The sequence below is a fragment of the Schistocerca cancellata genome, chromosome 2 (assembly GCF_023864275.1).
Source record: "Schistocerca cancellata isolate TAMUIC-IGC-003103 chromosome 2, iqSchCanc2.1, whole genome shotgun sequence".
NCBI lineage: Eukaryota > Metazoa > Arthropoda > Insecta > Orthoptera > Acrididae > Schistocerca > Schistocerca cancellata.
This window is the reverse complement of record NC_064627.1, coordinates 398,559,440-398,580,527: the sequence shown is the minus strand read 5'-3', so window position 1 is coordinate 398,580,527 and position 21,088 is coordinate 398,559,440. Positions and strand designations below refer to the sequence as shown.

At 43.8% G+C, this 21,088-nt stretch overlaps 1 protein-coding gene across 1 annotated transcript in view; it reads left to right on the top strand.

The window, feature by feature from the left end:
- The window catches only part of LOC126161827 (regulating synaptic membrane exocytosis protein 2), a 1,269,779-nt gene that overhangs the window by 271,422 nt on the left and 977,269 nt on the right, over positions 1-21,088 (top strand). Inside the window, 3 exon segments of the mRNA XM_049917929.1 lie at positions 8,405-8,497; positions 8,603-8,741; positions 8,802-9,164. Of these exon segments, the coding sequence (XP_049773886.1) occupies positions 8,405-8,497; positions 8,603-8,741; positions 8,802-9,164 (595 nt within the window).

Below are 21,088 nucleotides of genomic sequence, written 5' to 3'. Positions count from 1 at the left end.
TCCAGAAGTTCCATTTCCTTTCCTGGAGCCATTTTGGGTGCTTCACAATAAGTAATTTCCTTCCATCCATCTTTCAGTCGTCTCTTAACAATACATCACAGAGTTGCTCTGATGAATGAAGCTTAGTGCTAATGGTCCGTAGACCCGTCGTGACCAGACTGCCCCCTAGCTTTTGTAAGGCTACAATTGACTGTGTGCCCCTTCTCGTTCGGAATGATTCCATAACTGAGAGTCGTAATTCCGCTGACAGCACATGAGCGATTAATCTCAGGGATGATGCGAAGGTTTTGCCTATCAAAGATCCATCATTGTAATAGGGGTGCATAAAAACTGGTCCTCTACTGCCAAATCAACGGAAATTCTTTGAGTTCGTATATAACAGGGCGTTTGTGGCCTGCTACTGTAGCTCTGATGTTATGAGAGTATTTTCTGTTCAGAAACATCCTAACGTTCTGCTGTATGCCCTTCATCTTAGCACCGCTTACCAGTGAAGCACAGATGACACCTAAGCGCCACCTGTGCATTGTTTCAAGAGTCTCTTCAACATGGCAGCGACGTGTTTTTAATTTAGGTAAATTTCCTCTGTGGCCTGTTGTCTAAACTTGCGTTAATTGTGATCTTCTTAAAATAACAGCCTGACAACATTCCTGAATGTACCAAATCGTACCTCCTTACTGCAGGGGCGATGAACAGTTTATTATTTTCGGAAATACAGCAACCAGCCACTTTTTTATGTATTTTTCTTCAGACTAATACGTATTTCTGGATTTCATCCGTTTTCAATGGGCGCAAGACAAATTTGAATCTTCAGTAAATGCGTCGTTAAAACATCGACAGAAAACTGGATGTTGCACCTGCCCTGTCCCAAATAAGAATTTTGGTTAGCTGCGAACTTCGCGAGTTGTATATTTACGATATATTTGTGAAAATAAATATCAGTTTCATCAAGTAAGTTCATTGTTTTTCTTTGGTTAGCTGGGTGGAGTATTTGTAAGTAGTGAGCTACGTCTGTAACTTGTTCATCTTCATCTACGTGTAGGAAAAACGTGGATTTACTGAAGTTTTTTTTAAATGAAGAGCACTCATCTGATTCCGGAAACGTATGTTGAAATTTCTTCCTGTTTGACCAATGTATATCTTTGAACATGACTTGCAGTTTAATTCGTATATTTCTGATCGACTGTATGGCTTGCTACTGCTTTAATATTATGGATGACTATGTCCTTTATTTTTTAATGTGTGTCAAAATTATTCTGACATTTTTTCTTCGGAATTCGTTTGCTACTTTATATGGCAGTTTTGCTAAAAACAGCTGCTCACATGTTTTTCTGTTAACTGTGATGTGCTGTTACTTGACCTTAGCTCTTCTGTTAGATTTGAACACGAACCATTATTGCAAGCAATTGGTTAAATGGCATTTAATTCGTCAGTTTTTTCATCTGTTTCTTCCGGGATTTCGTGTCTTCCATTGAGCATTGCCACCTATGAAGGCATTTTGTGCTTATCTAGGTGGCATGAGGTTTTACTGATTGTGGCATCTGTGCATGCTGGTTTCCTGTAAAACTGAAACGTATGTCTGTTTTGGAGACACCAGCAAGCCACACTATCGATCAGGAATAGACAAACTTAAATGCAATTCATGTTCAGAGTTATACATTGGCCAAGGAAGAAGAGATTTCAGCATACATTTCCGGGAACACATGCGTGCTTTTCGTTTAAAAAACTTAAGCAAATTCACCTTTTCCCTACGCGTAGCTGAAGATGAGCATCAAGTTACAGACAAAGCTCATACTTACAAATACTCCACCTGGCTAACGACCAAGGAAAATGAATGGACTTACTTGAAGAAACTGAAATTTAGTCTCACAAATATGCATCCCCAAGTGACATACAAAATGACCAAGCACAGTTATCCAGGAACATTTTTCTAAGAAATATCCTTAATTTGCTCAGTACAACAACACATTAAATAAAGCAAGAGAAAAAACCTAATCCAATGTGAGCTTATCCAGTGCACATAGTAATTCTTCACAATGTAAATCTGTTGTTCCTTCTTTATTACTTGCAAATTTCATTCCAACTTGGAGTAAAATGTAGTATCCATTCGTAAATATATAACTCGAGAAGTGTATTAACTAAACAAAATTGTTATTTTGCTCAGGGCAACTGCAACATCCAATTTTTTGTCGATGTTTTAACGATGTATTTACCAAATATCCAAATATCTATTATGCTAACTGAAGATGACTGAAATTCCGAAACGTGTTTTAGCCTAAAGAAAAATACGTGAAACAGTAGTTGGTTGCTGCGTTCCTGAAATTAATATGATCCACAGTCACGGATCTCAAAAACCAGTAAAATGGATAAATTATTGATGAACAGTTTTCCTCGGAATGATTGAAAAAGCTGCTTTCTCCAAAGCGTCCATCAGCCAATCATACAGCAAACAGCTAATGATGTTGGTAAGGAAATTGTTCCTCTTTTAGGTGTATCGAATAACTTTCATAGTCAGCTTTGTAAGTTTTATTTGGCCAGCCGTGCTATCATCATCATCATGAGCGGGAGAGGCGTGTTTATTATCAAAGTGATCATAATTATGCGACTGCATTGCGTTTTTCAAGAAATCGCTGGCCCATGTCAGAGAAAGAGAGAGAGAGAGAGAGAGAGAGAGAGAGAGAGAGAGATAGAGATGGAAAACAGACGGAAATATCAACAGCTGGATTTGTCAGTAAAGGTGAAGGCACCGTCATGAGTGAAAAGTCGTTTAACAATACAAGCTTCTGATGTTCTATCAGCGAAAGAATAACTACATCATTATTGTATGTTGCCTGGCATCCCCAAGTTGTTGCATGACTATTAGAGTTACCGCGTGTTATTTAAGATAGTTGAGCCTGAGCGGAATTTTCCTACCGTATATCATTTGATATGGCTGACAACTTTGGGCAGTAAATTGTATGACTGTAATTGTGCAGCCTGGTAGTTTTATAAGTGCTACAACGAGCTGGAATGGTAACCATAGCGTACGGATTATCACCAGCTACCATTAATTCCTAAGAAAATCGTTTCATGGATGAACAGTGTGAAAACATTCTTCCTATCAATCTGGAATTCTCGAATCATATATGTTGAGTATACAGTTTGAGAGTCGTGTATGTGCAATGTTTGTTAGACCTCACTTATTATTCGTGCCATCAGACGATGCCCCATTAGTTTACTCGAAAAGCAAATTGTTCTATTTCGATAGAGTGGCGCCGCATTTGGATCCAGTTGGCGTTGTGCTGCCTGATGTATTAATATTAAAATATGCTTGCATATGTTGTCAACCAAGTCATGGGCGTTATTCAGAGCCAGAGTATTGTTTTTAATGTGGTTCGAACTTGTTCGGTGAGTTACAGTAGGTTACGCAACGTCCTGTGGGAATACCGAATATGAATTTTGGACAATGGGACACATTCTAAATAGCGACGGTCAGTATAAGTACTGAGAATGATTGTGGTATTGTCATGGGATTACCTGGAGACTGTTGATCTCTCCCGCAGACGACACACGAAATTAGCACGCACAGCTCCAGAAGGCGTGCCTCTGTCGACGCTTGCAGCTGAATGCAGATTGTGTTAGCTGCATTGCAAAAAGCGTTGTTGATATCTTATACGAGGTATGCCATCTGGGAAATTTGGAAATTTGTGGTGAGTTCCTATGGGACATAACTGCTGAGGTCATCGGTCCCTAGGCTTACACACTACTTAGTCTAATTTAATCTAACTTAAACTCTAAGGACAACACACACGCCCATGCCTGAGGAGAGACTGGAACCTCCGACGGGGAGAGCCGCGCGAACCGTGGCAAGGTGCCTAAGACAGCGCGGCTGCTATCTGGAGTTTAGCTGTTGATCATGGTGGCCGGAATGGGTAAACACTGCTGACCATTTGTGACTGAAATGCTCTATGAATAATAATCTGCTGTAATCATTTTAAAAAGCTTATGCGAAAGCAACGAAGCCCTCATTTCTTATTTACGTGAAGCCAAAGAATAGTGCACAAACAAAAGCTGAATAGAACCAAAATGAGCGTGAAGAGAACGATGTGAGAAGTATTCAGTGAATTTGAAAGTAAAATTTTGCTAAACGATCTAACTAAAAATCCTAAGAAGTTTTGGCAAAAACGCAAAGTCAGTAAGAGGATCGAAAGTATGTATTCAGTAGCTCACTGATCATTCTGGCACCGAAACAGAAGAGAAAGAAGTGTGCACGAGTGTAGTGACCAAACTACGCAAACGACGGCTGGCTACGGGTGCGCGGTTCCATCGGCCTCATATGATGAATGGGACGTGCATATGCTATGTGACAAAGTTTCTTGAAATTGGTCGGCCATCCACTGTGTGAGGATGCCTACAAACCGTCGAACAGGAAAGCAGATATCTCGCTAGCTCTCAAGCAAACCAATTAAAACATTATTTAACAATTAGATTATATGCTGAAGCACCCCATGTAAGTGGGTTAATCTTGAGAAGCAGATATCGGTACGCTTGTCTGAAGCTGAATAACATGTAATTGGTTGTCTTTCGTCCCCTCTTTGGTTGACTTTTGCTGCAGAACAACAGTTTTAATTTATTCGGCAGTTATGATTATATTGGCGTTTCGGATGATGCTTATGTTGTAATCCAAGTGATCGAGAAAATAAGTGCGTGAAGTTTTTCCTGCTGTACGGCTGTGCGCCACCCTCACTGACGTCACTCCGTACACTTACTTATGAAACACTTGCACAGGATCAGTACCTACTGCGTGACTAGGTGCACTCATTACCAAGGCATTGCTGATAACATTTCGTGAGCTTCCTTAACTTCAAGTTTCTTGATCTTGCATCTTCCTGTCGTTTCAGGGTTCCGTATCTCTATCGGTAAAAACGGAACCCTCATAGGATCACTGTTGTCCGTCTGTCTGTTTGCCAGCCTGTCCGGCTGTTAAGAACATTTCTTCTCAGTAACGGGTAAACGTATCAGGTTCAAATTTATGTCACTTACTAACGTCTGTGGATCCAAACCGATGTAAAAAATTTAAGCTTCTACGTCAATGCAGTGAAAAGATGCGACCATTTATATCACACATTCGTCAAATTCTATAGGGTACTTCCCGCTGATCTACAATCATGAAATTTGGCAAGAAACAAGGTTTCGCAGTACAAGCAAAGTAAAAAAAAACGAAAATTGTTGATTTGTAATTATATCACACGAAAAAAATTGTTTTGGTCAAAAAAAAATGGTTCAAATGGCTCTGAGCACTATGGGACTGAACTGCTGTGGTCATAAGTCCCCTAGAACTTAGAACTACTTAAACCTAACTAACCTAAGGACAGCACACAACACCCAGCCATCACGAGGCAGAGAAAATCCCTGACCCCGCCGGGAATCGAACCCGGGAACTCGGGCGTGGGAAGCGAGAACGCTACCGCACGACCACGAGATGCGGGCTTTTGGTCATGTTATCCGAAACTGCCTGTCCGTCCGTCTGTTAACACCCCTTTGTCTCAGGCACTGGTACCGCATCAACTCGAAATTTATGTCACATAAAGTACACGGTCCCTTGTTGGTATAACATATTTAAGCTTTTATGGCAATGGAACCAAAAGATACGGCGCCGAGCTGTCTAAGGCACTGCAGTCATGGACTGTGCCGCTGGTCCCGGCGGAGGTTCGAGTCCTCCCTCGGGCATCGGTGTGTGTGTTTGCCCTTAGGATACTTTATGTTAAGTAGTGTGTAAGCTTAGGGACTGATGACCTTAGCAGTTAAGTCCAATAAGATTTCACACACATTTCAAAAGATAGGGCCACTTATGTAACATATTCTGATATCTTGCCGGTATCGATAAAGACAACAGGCAAAAATTGTCGAAATTTTCGATTCCTGGGATGGAAGAAATGTATATGTACATAACTCGTTTGTACGGAATCGTCAATGCGCGAGTCCTGCTCGAAACTGTACGTATTTTTTACATCTTGGGTTGGGTCCTTCATGTCGATGTCTATGGTATCCTGTAGTGTCACACTGACTTGTCCGACGCCCTCTTGTAATCTTGTAAACAGCATGCATGCATCCGTTCGTGTGTAATCGAACCGTTTCAGTTCAGCTACCAGTTCAGGATAGTCGATCCCTACCCAGCTGAGGCCATCCACTATCTACTCGCTCGCTGCAGTTTTTCGTTATCTTGAACTATAGTTCATTTTACAACTCGGTTGTCTAGAACTTTTATCCACTATGAATGTGGGACACTACGACTGTTGTGAATAAAGGTTTTCAGAAATACCTGCTGTCAGTCGCCTTTTGTGACAGTTCAATTTTTATTATATCATGACTGGAACACACTTTTAATAATTGTTCGTAGCAGTTTGAAGTTGTGTAGTTGTGGCAATATATAAAGTTTATCTTGTTACAGTTATACGACCCCAGCACTGTTATAACAGTTAACAATTATTAGAGGTGTGTACCATATCATCACGAGTCACTATGCGATTTGAAATTGATCATGGTATAAGGAATGATCGAAAAGTTTCCGTTTGAGGGCGTTGCTCCACAGTATATGCAACGTTGAGTGACTCCGGTGCAGGTGTACACAGTAAGCACCGACATGTGTGGCTCAAAAATCAAAATGGTTCAAATGGCTCTGAGCACTATGGAACTTAACATCTGAGATCATCAGTCCCCTAGAACTTAGAACTACTTAAACCTACCTAATCTAAGGACATCACACACATCCATGTCCGAGGCAGGATTCGAACCTGCGACCGTAGCATCAGCGCGGTCCCAGACTGAAAAGCCTAGAACCGCTCGGCCACACCGGCCGGCGATTAGTGTGGCATTCGTGTCTTTCCGACGTGGGTGTGGTAAATGCGGAAACGCGAGCTATGGCGACGTTATTACCGAATGTGTCCAAACAGTACGAACGTGCTGTTATTGTGAATCGAGAAAATGTATGGGGAGGCATGTCCGTCGAAAACAACTGCGACAAGAGATGTCACTGCTTCATGATAACGCACGTCCCAGTATCACAAACGTTGTTGCGCCAACTCAATCACGACACTCGAACACCCGCCCTATAGTCTTGATCTCTCCCAATGCCATTATTATGCCTTAGATCACTTGAAAAAGGCCTCGAAGGGTCGACAGTTCCTGTCGGACGAGGATGTGCGGCAGGCAGCTACGGCCGTCTAAACGCAGTAGGACACGGTGTTCTGCGAAACGAGTATCTTCAAGCTGGTGACGGCAATTTTGCCTGATTAGTTCTGAACTGTACAACTTTCAAACGGAAACTTTTTGAACACCACTTATAAAAGTTGAATCATCACGAGATGCGACTGGTTTCTTTCACTTCTGAAATCCTTTTTCAGTTGTCTATCTTCTCACAGAAGCAAAATCCAGTTGTACATAATCTAAATCATTTCATTTACTTCCAAGTTTTATATTTTCAACGAAAATCTTATCACTCTGTAGATGACCAGCTTATACATACATTTGAAACTCATGTGAACTAACTGCGATAATGTGAATGTAGACTTTCCTGTCGTACGCTGCTGATGAAACATTCTCGGGCCTCCATCCAGATGGCGTTGAAATTCCGCGATGTGTCGATGAGTGTCACTCTCACCATCTTCCGACGAAGTGAAACTCATTGAAACGTCGCAGAATTTCAATGCAACCGCCTGGATGGAAGCGCGAAAGCGATGGAAGATTTCATCAACTAGGACCATGTAACTTCCTTGCATATTAAAACTGTGTGCCGGACCGAGTCTCGAATTCGGGACCTTTGCCTGCCGACTGAGCTACCCAAGCACGACACAGTACTCTGGCCAAACTTCCAGAACTGGCACTCCGTTGCAGAGTGAAAATTTCACCATGGGAACATCTCCCAGGCTGTGGCTAAGCCACATCTCCACAATGTCCTTTCTTCCAAGAGTGCCAGTCCCAAAAGCTTCACAGGAGTACGTCTCTGAAGTTGGAAACATAAGGGATTAGGTAATGGCGGAAGTAAAGCTGTGAGGACATGTCGTGAGTCGCACTTGGGTAATTCAGTCGGTAGAACACTTGCCCGCAAAAAGCGAAGATCCCAGCTCGCTTCTTGGTCCGGCACACAGTTCTAATCTACCAGTAAGTTTCATATCACTGCATACTCGGCTGCAGAGCGAAAATTTCATTCTGGGAACTGGGACCATATTTCCAATCGAAGTCAGTGACGGCTCGTAACGAAACATTCGGAAATATCACGTGCACAGCACGTTTTCGGTCCTATGTTTACTGAAACGATTTTGCTTCTGCCATCATATATATTTATGTCTGTCAGTTTTCTCTCTTAATTCTGGCAGACTGAGTGCACTGTACGATCACTCACGAAGGGAAAAAATGTTTCGTTTTGCAGGTGATCTGGGTGTGCATCCTTTGCCGGAAAAAGCAGGAGCTGCTGAGCAAGACTGGCCAGTGGATCAACAAGGGCATGGCGGCCGGCGACCACGCCATCATCCGCCGCATCGAGGCGGACCTGCACTTGGGCAGCCAGGGGCCGGGCACGGGCGGGGAAGGCCTCGGAGTCGGAGTCGGGGGCGGGATCGCGCCGGAGGCGGGCGCCGTCCCCGGGGGCGGCGACAAGAGGCCCAAGCTGGAGCGCGCGCACAGCGCCGCCGAGAAGGAGAACGTACCGTCGCTGCTGCAGCGCTCCGGCAGCGTGCTGCACCGCCAGTACTCGCAGCAGGAACGGCTGTCGGGAGCGGCGCCCGCCCCCGCCCCCGCCTCCGCCCCCGGCGCCGCCCCCGGGCCCGGCTCCGTGTCGCCGCACCGCCAGCAGCAGCAGTACCGCGAGGAGGAGATCCGCTACTACCGCGGCGAGCTCGAGGGCCTGATGCGGTCGCAGCAGTACCACCAGCCGGCGGCGCCGCCGGTGCCCTCCTACCGCAACGACTCGTTCAGCTCGGAGCAGTCGTCGTCCGTCGACGTGACGAGCGCCGTGCCCGCCAACAACAAGAAGCACAAGCGCAGCGGCTCCGCCAAGAAGATGGGCCCCGCGCCCGTGGGGCTGGCGCCGCACCACCAGCAGCAGCAGCAGCACTCCTTCTCCAGCTCCGACGACGAGCTCAGGTCGACGCCCGAGTGCACCAGCTGCGAGGAGCACGACAGCGAGAAAGGTGAGTACCCGCCTGCCGGCCGCCACAGGTATGACGCCTCACCTACCTTCCCCGCCCACCGTAGTGCCTCGGTCCGCCGGTTCCCCACGCCCTAGCCGAGACGTAAACGAAACAGCAGGCCGGGCCTTTTCATCTGTCACGGAACCCGTTGCCTCGTAGATATAACTGACATTACGACGATCCTGAGCTCGAAATTTCGACGACTTTCCAAACACACTTACCCAAAGTATCATATTGTTGCACATGAACTATCGAATGAGCTAATGAAACTTTAATTGATAGTACACGACTGCTAAGCAGTTTTCGTAAGTCAAAGAAGAAGCGATAATGTAACATTCGCTTTTTTTCCAGCCGGATATTTCTTTGTTCGCGGAAAAAATTTACTGCATATATTCAGAGTCTGAAAACAAGTTACGAAAAACGTACGTTGGCCTGTCTTATATTCATTTCGGTCTAAAACTGTATCTGTCATTCATTACTAGATCAAGCTAATCTGTCTCCCAGGTGGTCAGTGTTTAACTCCTTCGTCTCTTGCAGGCCTAGTGGATCACAGACTTTACGAAACATTAGCGAACAAGATTTTTGACAAGAGTACGCCTAATAAATTACTGAAATGTCTGGAATATATAGAAATGATCACAACTCTTAATTACACAATCGAGCTACTTCACTTGATAGAGAAATGCTTCCATCCACGAGGCAGGTGAGCATTCAGAATTGGCACTCGGTGAATTGTGAAAGGTCTTGGTTGCACATTAATTTTTTGACACGTTCGATGGTCAAATAAATATAAAACAAGCCACCAAAGAAAAAGTGGGTTCATAAGGCGCTGAAAATATATCTCTCAAGTAGTCAGATGCCTAACTACTAGCTCCACATAAATGAGAGCTATGTTTTCAGCACACTATGTGACCATTTTTGTGTCGCGTGTTTTTATACGTCATTCTATCTAATGATGATGAAACGCGTCAGTAAATTCATTTGCGACCAACATCTTTCACAAGTCATCGTCTGACAGTAAAGTTACACACGAATCTTAGTACAAATTCCTATAGCCCGCCAAATCGCTTAAATATTAGGGGCGGGGGGGATTACAACGAAGCTAAATGATGTGGGGCAAACAAGTAAAATCTTCACTATGGAAGACACATTTGTGGGTAGGATTCTGGAAAAAAATGGTGCATGCCAAGCACACCGTAATGGAAGATGCTAGGGCGCGCAATTTTGCGGTATTGCATCATCATTTGGATTTATGTGGGCGTGACACTAGACTTCCAACGAATTTAGACAGGTGCTATTGATTCTATAGACACTTCCAGTGGAACATCAGAGATTAGACTATTTGAGGAAACCGCTTCTCGGTCTATGATTGGCTGCGTAGAATAGTACAAGTTTAAAGTTGATTAGCGGATTTTGATTCTTTTCGTCCGTTGTTCGAAGGCTATTTGCTTCGTATACAGCTCGGAGCGCTGGGTTCCCCAACCCGTAGTTTCTCTGCTAGTGTTGATTGTAGGTATCCGGTGACAATCTGGCAATTCTTGATTCAACGAAATACGCATGTTATGAACTGATTCACGCAAAACACACCTTGCTTCTTGTCCATTCGAGTTGTCAAGGGTCAGGAAGAATTTATGTTTGTAATACACCCAGGCTGGGCCCCTTACGTTTCTTCGGAATGTCATTCGCAGTAGAGACCATGATATGGTGTTCTGTCACTCCTGTGAGGTTCTTATGACGTTCTATCACTCCTGTGATATTCTGATGAATGTCCTTTTGCTGACGTACAAGTACTACATTCCGGACTAAAGAAAACTCGCGAAAGCAACTGTGGTAGCTGTTTCACTGAGCAACAGTTTTCATGATAGAAGTAGCGCAAAAGCTTCAATAGTAGTTGTCTGTTTGTGGGAGATGTGGCGAGCACTGACAGATACAATAAGGCTGAAAATGTTTCGTGACGACAATTTTATATCCTTCTCTGTTGATCATGAACTGTGGATATTTACGTTGGGCGTAAGAATGAAAACATTGTTCCTCTTTTCGTTTATTTTTTAATTCATCCAGCATGTTGAAGCTTTCTGTCTTTAGTTTTCAAAAATACAGCTCACGATTTTCACTGTTATCTTCCTCGTGTGTGCTACCGATAGCCATGTGCTTTAGGCCATCGTCACCATCTTTCCATTGTGCAGAACGGGAAGGCTATGGTATAATTTCCATATTCTGCGAGAGCTATAAAAGGCACAACTCTAGACAACGCATCGTATGTTGTCTGTAGCTGATGGCATGCTCGGTTACGATACTTATTTACTGTTTATCGCATATGAGTGGAGGAAAACTGAGCATTAAAGAACGCTCAATGATTCGGCTAGAATCCTTAGAATTTTACAAAATTTAGCCTGTAGTAGCGCTTGAACTTTGTTTTATCGACAGGTGTCAGTGCATGTCAAGGACCACACCTTCGAACCAATATTTTTAAAATGAGCACTATAGGTTCCATTCACTTTCCGTGAATGCTTCAGATACTGTGCTGAATACTTCTGCTGTGTTTTACATATGTTTATGCTTATAAGGAAAGAAAGAGGAGCTTGAGTAAGGTCGGTGTTGCGTTTATCTGATAACACAGCTACGCAAGTGCTCAGTCGATACCAGCCTAAATCACAGCGAAATGTGTTTGCCGCATTCAATAAACTGTTACTTTTGGTCACTTTTGGTAACATGCAGCTTACCGAAATTCGATATTTCATGTGCAACGATCTCATAATTATAATTAACTCATTTAAATAGAACATTACGTGGAAATGAAAAGAAAACTTTTCAAGAAAATGTTATTGTTGAAGCGTCTTACTTGATTATGTGTATTTCATGCCGATTCAAACTTTATTTACTCAGTTTTATATATGACTTATGCTGAAACAATCGCAAACAGATCGCGAGTAGCATTCTCTCTTGTCGAGAAGCAGTTCAGCACTGCATGCCCTTAGTTCCAAATCACGATACCTTCCCCCCGAAGCCCCACAAAGAGTACTTCCTTTGGCTTCTGCTCCAAATAACATTTCCTCACGATGACTGTTAAGGCCGTCACGCTAGATTCCCACTGCAAGTGGTCAGGCGTCTGATTTCAGCTGCGGACTGCCCTTGCATTACGCGTGCGGCTGACTCACGAACGCCGTCAAACGTCTATAAAGCAGATACGACCCTTTTCCACGTATTGTAAGAGACAGCCACATTGACTGCACTTATCGAAAAATAATTTCATTATCATTCAGGTCACACCAGACCTATTCTCCATAACTTCAGGCACCGGCGTGAGCATTAGATAATTTTCTCATGAATATATCCGTGAAATGCCTACAGACACGACTTACAGTTCCAAATTGAGCAGTTTGTAAGACCTGACATTTACCATGCACCTCTAAAACACAATACCTGTTGTTATTAGACTTGACTTTTCTAGTGCCAAAGGCTTCTGTTGTATAGACTAAATGTAATTGGTGGATGCATGTTGTGTTGTAGTCAATCCAAAAGCGCTGGTGGTAATCAACTGAATTTTTGTGTTTAAAACTGTCTTTACTTTGTATATTTTGCCGTCATCTTTCAGCCAGAGAGTGTTGCTGTTTCAACGGATGCCGCCTTTCAGAGTTTTAGCTGTCTACAACAGCGAAAACAGTTGTATGTTTTGTGTATGCATTACTTAGCTTTATAAGAATGAAATGTACGCTGTCATTGTTCTTTGCGTAGAATAGAGCAGAATAAATGACGACGCAGTAGAGCCAGGCTTTCCTTGTGAGTAGTGCGCCTTCGCTGGAAGTTGTTCCTCCTGCAGTTTTTTTAAAACTCCATGTTACATGACACTTGCAGACTCACGTCTATGTAGACTGGTGTAACATATCGTTGGGTTGCCACCTCCTCAAATGAGTTGGTTGTACTTCTTTCAATCCCTTACAAGTCAGTGTAACTTGAGTTAAGTAAAAATAATATTCGTTACTATTTTTTCCTCTTTTTTCAGTAGACATACCCTCTTTGTTTCGAATCAGTCACACAGAGTCTCGTGAGTGAACTTTTCAGAACATTCAATGTACACAAATATTGAAAGATCTTTGGCCAAATTACGAGAGATGACAGACAGCGGTTCCATTAATTATTAATTTCTCTGTGTATGGATCCATAATTCCAGAAAATATTTTGAAGGCTAACGCTCTCATTCACATACCCTGTTAATGCTTTAAATAAATTTATTTTATTTCGGAGTTATCTTGAAGTGTGAATGGTGAATGACTTCCCGAAGATATAAATAACAATAACGACAAGGGTAAATATGGCTTATAAGAAGTTATTTACTTGCACAGCCCTTTCTTTTATTTTGAAATTAGCGAACCGGGCGACGCTTCACAATTACTAAACATGTATGGTAGCCGGATATATGTTCTAACCTCCTCCCCCCCTCTTCTCTCTCACTCTATTCCTCTCGTCGTCCCGCATACCTTTTTCCATCTCCTCCTCGTCCACCTATCCTAGTCCGTCACTTTCTTCCCGCTCCCTGTACATCCCTCATCTCACACTCTCTCTACCCATCTTCTTCTCACTCATCTTTCCGTCACATCTTCCTTTCCCATCTACGTATACCCATTTCTCCCATTCTCTGCCCATTTCCTCCTTCCCCCTCTCATTGGTCTTATTTATTGTTACTCCCATTTGGAAGGAACTGCTGTAATTTTGCATATTCTGCAAAAAGTGCTTCAATCGAGGACCTTGGCCAGAAAGCAACGGCGCCGTTGGCTCTAAAGGCGTTATCAAGTGTGGTAATTTGACCTTTCCGCTCGTAAAACATAAACCTGGAGGTTCGTGTCGAAAACTCAAAGCAAGGCAGTGTTCACAAACATTATTCACTATTCCGAAATTGATCAATACAAACGGGATGAAATCAACTGTTGAATCATGTCCGACCGCCAAACATTCAGTCTGTTTTGTCGACATCCCAAATTATTTTGTGCGTGAAGTTCCAGCTGAGCGAGTCGAGCTGTATCCGTTGTTCCGGAGTCATAAAGGATCGCTCTTGAGAGATTCTTATTCGATTTGTCTCCAAACGCTACTCATTTCGTTCATCTCATTGATTAGATGACCTTGTAGTTGACCTGTGTTGCCCTCGTGGCTTTTTTTCGAAAGAAGTAACCCACGCTCTAAAATCAAATAAATGTTTGCAACACACAAAATTACAGGAATTTGTTATCGTTACGGAACCAGGCGGCAGCATAACTGTCAAACTGAACGTGGCCTTTGTTTTTTTCTTAATGAAAATATGTGACAGCAAAACTGTCAAACCTACCGTCACAAATCGGTCGAGCCGTTCTCAAGTGATAATCTTTCATACACGCGGCAATTGATTTCATTATTAGCCATTAGCTAATTTCGCCCTCTTGCGCATTATCAGGCTACAGAATAAGAAAAATTGGCATGGCGTGGTCGACGTCTTACAAAATTAATAATTTCTGTTGTGATGTAGCTTGATAATATCTAATGGAGTGAGATTAGTTAATTACTAACGAGGAAGTACAATAATACTTTAAAATACGGGAGAGTCTTGTAAGGAAAATAGCTCATTTTAAGAAATTTATAGCGTTTGTGAACTCATTCATAGAAAAGTATGTATATCGGCCAAGACAGAAGTTTAGTTGAGCTTATTATTTTTCCTATGACACACATACTATCAAAAATGTCGTGTAAATGCAGTCTACTTCCTGCTTCCCTTTGCAAACCGCGCACTCTTTCTCAGTTTCATTCCTCTTCTCCTTCTGTATATTGCCAGAACGGCAGCGAAAGGCATTAGACACGTTACGGAGGTGACGATGCAAGCCGTAATCTATCGTGGACAATGCCAGAAGTGACTCGATAAGCACGATTTTCTAGCTGTTATACTACTATGGCAATACCTCAATAATGACTTCGAGTCACTAAAGGTGACAAAATGTTATGTCATAGCATTCGCCACTGCTGCAACACTTCACTGTCTGCTTTCGGAACATGTCCTACTAGCTTTTTACCGAATAAATGGCTGTGTTTTCATTCACACGCTCTCAGGTCCATTTCCGCTTGGTTTGCAGTGCTAGCGAATGCTTGTAAACGGAAATCTATCGATGGTGGGCTCGTGCCTACATACATCTAACCGAAATGCTGCTTACAGCTCGTACAATTATTGACACAAATAGAATGCTTCCAGGGTTCTATTGTGTACTACCGGATGCAATCGTCGATCTCCACGATATAGCCGGGAAGCCTCAGATGACAAATAGCATGGTCTTTTTGGCACACGATGTAATTACTCCAATTAAGGTCTGTGGATCATTGCCCAAGGAAATTTCTTTCACTTACCGAAATTTACAACATAGTGTTATGTTTTTAGTGGCGGCCTCCTTGAGGGATATAATGATGTTTGAGAACGCAGAAGCGGGCTGCGCTTTTAATTTTTCGCCAGGCAAATCTCGACGCCGTACATCCACGCGAAGCCAATGGGTATGACGAGGATCGTAGCCGATTTGCGCGCCTTTGTAGTACCGCTCATCCTCGCTCGTGAGCATGTGTCTTACTGAATCCTAATTCCATTGGCAAACACCGAATGATTTCTGCATTTGGTATCGATTTTTCTTCCCGTTGCGACGTCCTCATATAAAATCTTTGTCTGATGGAGAAGGAACAAAACATTGGAAAGTTCGTGGCCAATTCCCGCCAGGTGCAGTATAAGGGTCAGTCAAAAGAGAACGAGACAAACTTTATAACGAACATGACGCGCACATCGGTAATGCAGTTAGGTATCTGTATAAAAGTGCCTTCCACTGGGAGTCAGGAGGGGACAGCGTGAAACATCACCGTTGTGCCATTTGTCTATTAGGCGTGCTCGACGTGAGCTGAGCAAGTCCTGTGTGCGTCCGACCTCACTAAGGAGGAAGGGAAAAGGGAACAGGGAGGCGTAGTGCGGATTTTGACTGTAGGAGGGTCAGGAAGTGAAATACATGCACTGTCTACTTTGTAACTTATGGCGAACACAGTGCGCCATGCTCGCATGTGTTTGCGTGGAATAAACGATTTCGAGAAGATCGGATGTCATTGAAAGACTGCAGTTGGCCAGGCCACGGTCATTATGTCATTACCGCTCCCACCATTCCTACAGTGAATACTGCGGCTAGAAATGTCCGACGGCGGGCGACAAAAGACATTCGGTTCTTGTCGGGCATCTGTCACCGTACCGCTCACGCCATTATGTCAGAGCATCTATAATTCCAAAAAATCTGTGTGCATTGGCTTCCCCACGGCCTGACGGAGAAGCCGCGCATGCTAGATCGGGAAAGTCATAATGACCTTTTTCTCTGACTGCATGGGCCCGCTGTTCATTGATTTTCCAGAAAAAAAAATAATGCACAGCAGTACGTTGACACTTTGCAAAAACTGAAGAGCTCCATCAAGTCCAAACGCCTGGGAATGTTGAAGGACAGCATCGTCCTGTTGCAGGATAATACGCGCCCACATTTGCCAACGCTGTCTCGTCTACGCTGCAAAAGTTTCGCTGGGAAACCCTTACATATTCTAAGTACAGTCCCGATCTCTCTCCACGCGATTTCCACAGTTTTGGAGCCCTGAAGGAACACGTTAGTGGCCACCGATTTGCTTCGGTCAAAGAGTTGCTCGCCTAGTTACAATCATGGTTCCGTGCGCAATTGCAAACGTTTTTCCATGAAGGCACTGACCACCTTGTCTGAGAATAGGATGAATGTATTAACAGATATGGCGATTAGTTTTCAAATAATACTTACTTTTTCCATCTGTTTCCTTTTGATTTGATTGCCCCCTATACAAAGCAATAGAGATCCTCGGCGCCCATAAACTACTTATTACATGCTAAAACTAGTGTGTAGGGACAGTTCGATTGCCATCTAAACGTTCGGGGACTATGATGAAGAGTACACGGAACACTTATCAGAGTATACATCTACATTTATACTCCGCAAGCCACCCAACGGTGTGTGGCGGAGGGCACTTTACGTGCCACTGTTATTACCTCCCTTTCCTGTTCCACTCGCGTATGGTTCGCGGGAAGAACGACTGCCGGAAAGCCTCCGTGCGCTGTCTAATCTCGCTAATTTTACATTCGTGATCTCCTCTGGAGGTATAAGTAGGGGAAAGCAATATATTCGATACCTCATCCAGAAACGCATCCTCTCGAAACCTGGACAGCAAGCTACACCGCATTGCAGAGCGCCTCTCTTGAAGAGTCTGCCACTTGAATTTGCTAAACATCTCCGTAACGCTTACCAAATAGCCCTGTGACGAAACGCGCCGCTCTGCTTTGGATCTTATCTCCTCTGTCAACCCGACCTGGTACGGATCCCACACTGATGAGCAATACTCAAGTATAGGCCGAACGAGTGTTTTGTAAGCCACCTCCTTTGTTGATGGACTACATTTTCTAAGGACTCTCCCAATGAATCTCAACCTGGCATCCGCCTTACCAACAATTAATTTTATATGATCATTCCACGTCAAATCGTTCCGTACGCATACTCCCAGATGTTTTACGGAAGTAACTGCAACCAGTGTTTGTTCCGCTATCATATTATCATACAATAAAGGACCCTTCTTTCTATGTATTCGCAATACATTACATTAGTCTATGTTAAGGTCAGTTGCCACAGTCTGACAACAACGATTGTTGTCGAAGAAAATTTCTAGAGTCAGCTCATCTCTTCCTGAGCCCTGCCCATTCCTTCGGTTTCGCATCGTCCACTTCCGAAAATACCAGATATCGCTAAGCTTCGAGGCTAATCACGGTATAAGTACAAATAAATAGCAGAATCCATGCCGTTTCTACTGTACATTACTGTCGTATTCTGTCCTCTAGCTTAGAAAACTTTCCTTCACAGATTATTTCACTGCTAACTAATATCTAATAGTAGCTCATAGACGCTTCCACGAGAAACTGGCTTAAGAGTCACTGCCCGGGCAGAGCTGGCGAATGCTTGCTCCGCGGCGTGCGTGCTGTAGGCCACTGCAGGCGTTGAAGCGCTGTTGGCCGCTCGGCTTCAGCGGGGGCAGCAGGGCGGCGCAGCGCGGCGCGGCGACTACGTCACGGCCGTCATTGATTTTCGCCGGGAGGCGGCGTGACGTCAGCGCGTCATGTGCGTGTTTTTGTGGTGGCGAGGTCAGGCAGAGCTTTGGGCTGTGGCCTGTGGCCTGCTGGACACCGCCGCTTCGCCAGCTGCTGCGATCGAAAGCCCGCCCAAGTCTGCTAAATAACGCCACCGACGACTTAGAACAACAGCGGACATGGCGGCGGCCTCCACTGCTAATTGCTTTGGGCGGCTCGATAGATGAAACGGGGCTGTTTCACTCTGCCAACAGTAAGGGCCAATGTCTGTCTCGAGCCTTTAAATGGAATACGCTAAGTATCAATATTTTTACTGAATATCAACTTCCGTGTAATAAGTGCTGAAACTGTTGGTTGGTTGGGGAAGGAGACCATACAGCGTGGTCATCGGTCTCATCGGATTAGGAAAGGAAGTCGGCCGTGCCCTTTCAGAGGAACCATCCAGGCATTTGCCTGGAATGATTTCGGGAAATCACGGAAAACCTAAATCAGGATGGCCGGAAGCGGGATTGAACCGTCGTCCTCCCGAATGCGAGTCCAGTGTCTAACCACTGCGCCACCTCGCTCGGTGCTGACACTGTTCAGTCTTCAATAGGACAGTTCGTCTTTTGCGTGCTGCGACGAAATAAAATGTTGAAAAGTTACTTTCTCATTAGCCATATTACTACATTAGCTACCAGTTTGACTTCTCTTGGAATCAAGTTTGTAAGGTTCGTCTAGAAAGTTCGATAAATGGTATCACAAAAATTAAAACTAATGAACATCCTAAAAAACAAATACAATACAGGGTGGGGCACAAAATGTGTCACCAATTGTTTCTTTCACAATTTACGACGCACATTAGATATCCCGCTGGGATCTCTACAGCAGTACCAGCAGAGCTTGGAAAAACAAATGAGTTACGAAATGACGTGTAATTCACGATACTGCCGCGAGGAGACTAGTAAGCAGCAATGGCTGACTATGGAAGACTGACGACACAGTAACGATCGGCAATTGTGTTACTTTTTCATGAAACGAAAAGCCTTGTTGTGACTCAGAGGCGTTTTGAACAACAGTTTAACACACGATGGGTCCCTTGCAAGAAGACCATCCACAGGTTGTACGATAAATTTGTACAGGAAGGAACAGTATTGGAAGCGAAGCAACCTCGGTCTAAGCCTGTTTGTTCGCCGGAGAATATTGAAGCGGTACGAGTTACTGTACAGGGAAGTCCCGGGAAATCGTGTAGAAAGTCAGCAGTGCAACTGGGAATATCCAGACACCCCGTTCAACGCATTCTTACAAGTGACCTCCATAGTACCCATACTAGATGACTTGTGCACAGAAGCTCACTGAAGAACACAAGCAGCACAGACTACTGTTTGCTCAGTGGGCGGAGGATAGGAGGCGCATTTTCATTGAGACGGTGCGGTTAACAAACAAAATGTACGCTTTTGGGCCACTGAAAACCCATAAGTGCTTCATGAACGACAACATTATGCTCCGAGGATTACAGCACGGGCAGCAATTTCCAGTCACGGACTTATTGGACCCTTCTTCTTTGAAGAAACTGTGAACAACGAGCGTTATTTGAGTATGCTTCGCAATAGCTTCATTCCACAGCTTCTTGCTACTGTCTTGCCCTTCAACACGCAGTGGTTCATGCAAAGTGGAGCAAGGCCACATACTGCAAACACTGTGTTCGAGTTTTTACAAGAGCATTTCGACATGCGGATCATTTCACTCAGGTTTCCAGGTCGCTTCAATGACGGACAAAATTGGTCCCCCAATAGTCCAGACCTCAATCCATGTGACTTTTTTCTTTGGGGGTACCAAAAGGAAAAAATTTTCCCGAGACGTCCACGTGATTTAATGGAGCTCAGAAGACTTATTCTTCAAGCTTGCAGTGAAATTACGGAAGACATTTGCCGAAGGGTAATCACTAACTACAGTGTTCGTTTGAAGGAAGTTAGGAAACGAAATGGTGGACATATTGAGCATGCGCTAAGTTTGAACAAATCTCCATGGACGGCTCTTCATTGTAGTATATGTTCCTTTCAGATTGTATTGACAATAAAGTTTATATTCAAAAACAAAATGGTAACACATTTCGTGCGCCACTCTGTACGTACTTTTATTGTCTTTCAAAATAATTTCTTTTGGACCAAATCCACTTTTAGCAACGATTATTAATCTGCTGGAAAATTTAGACAAGGCTTCTTCTAGAACAGATCAGCTCAGTAATGACACGCGTCTTTGGGCGTTAGTGCGTGATGCAGACAGCTGTGCACGACGACAGTGAGGTTGCCTACCTTTCGCCGAGCTGCGTGCTGCGTGCCGGTAGCACAGGATATGTTGCATAGCAGCGACGGTTCAGTAGAAATCTGGGCCCCGATCACACACGTCAATGACATTTTCAGAAACTTCCGTACCAGCTGCTTCTACTCATCAGTTAATTTGAGCGACACAGATCCAGAATAAGTCTTTCTGAGTGATGATATTAACATAGTCATATTACTCCCGCACTGTGACACACCCATTATGTTCGATTGGCAGCAGCAGCAGGTAAATCTGCTTCAGTTAAGTGTATTCGACATTACGTTGCACTTCAATAAGTGTCTCCCCATGTGCGTGCATGAATTTCAACACATTACCACACAGGTGATGATCTATTGAGAGAACGTTTTCCTGCCATCTTTTATTGCTGAAGAATAACAGTCTTTCATCACACACTTCGTACACCATAACACATAATGAAAACAAAAAGTGAATGCATGTACTATGCAAATATCGAGCAGAAGAAAAGCTATAA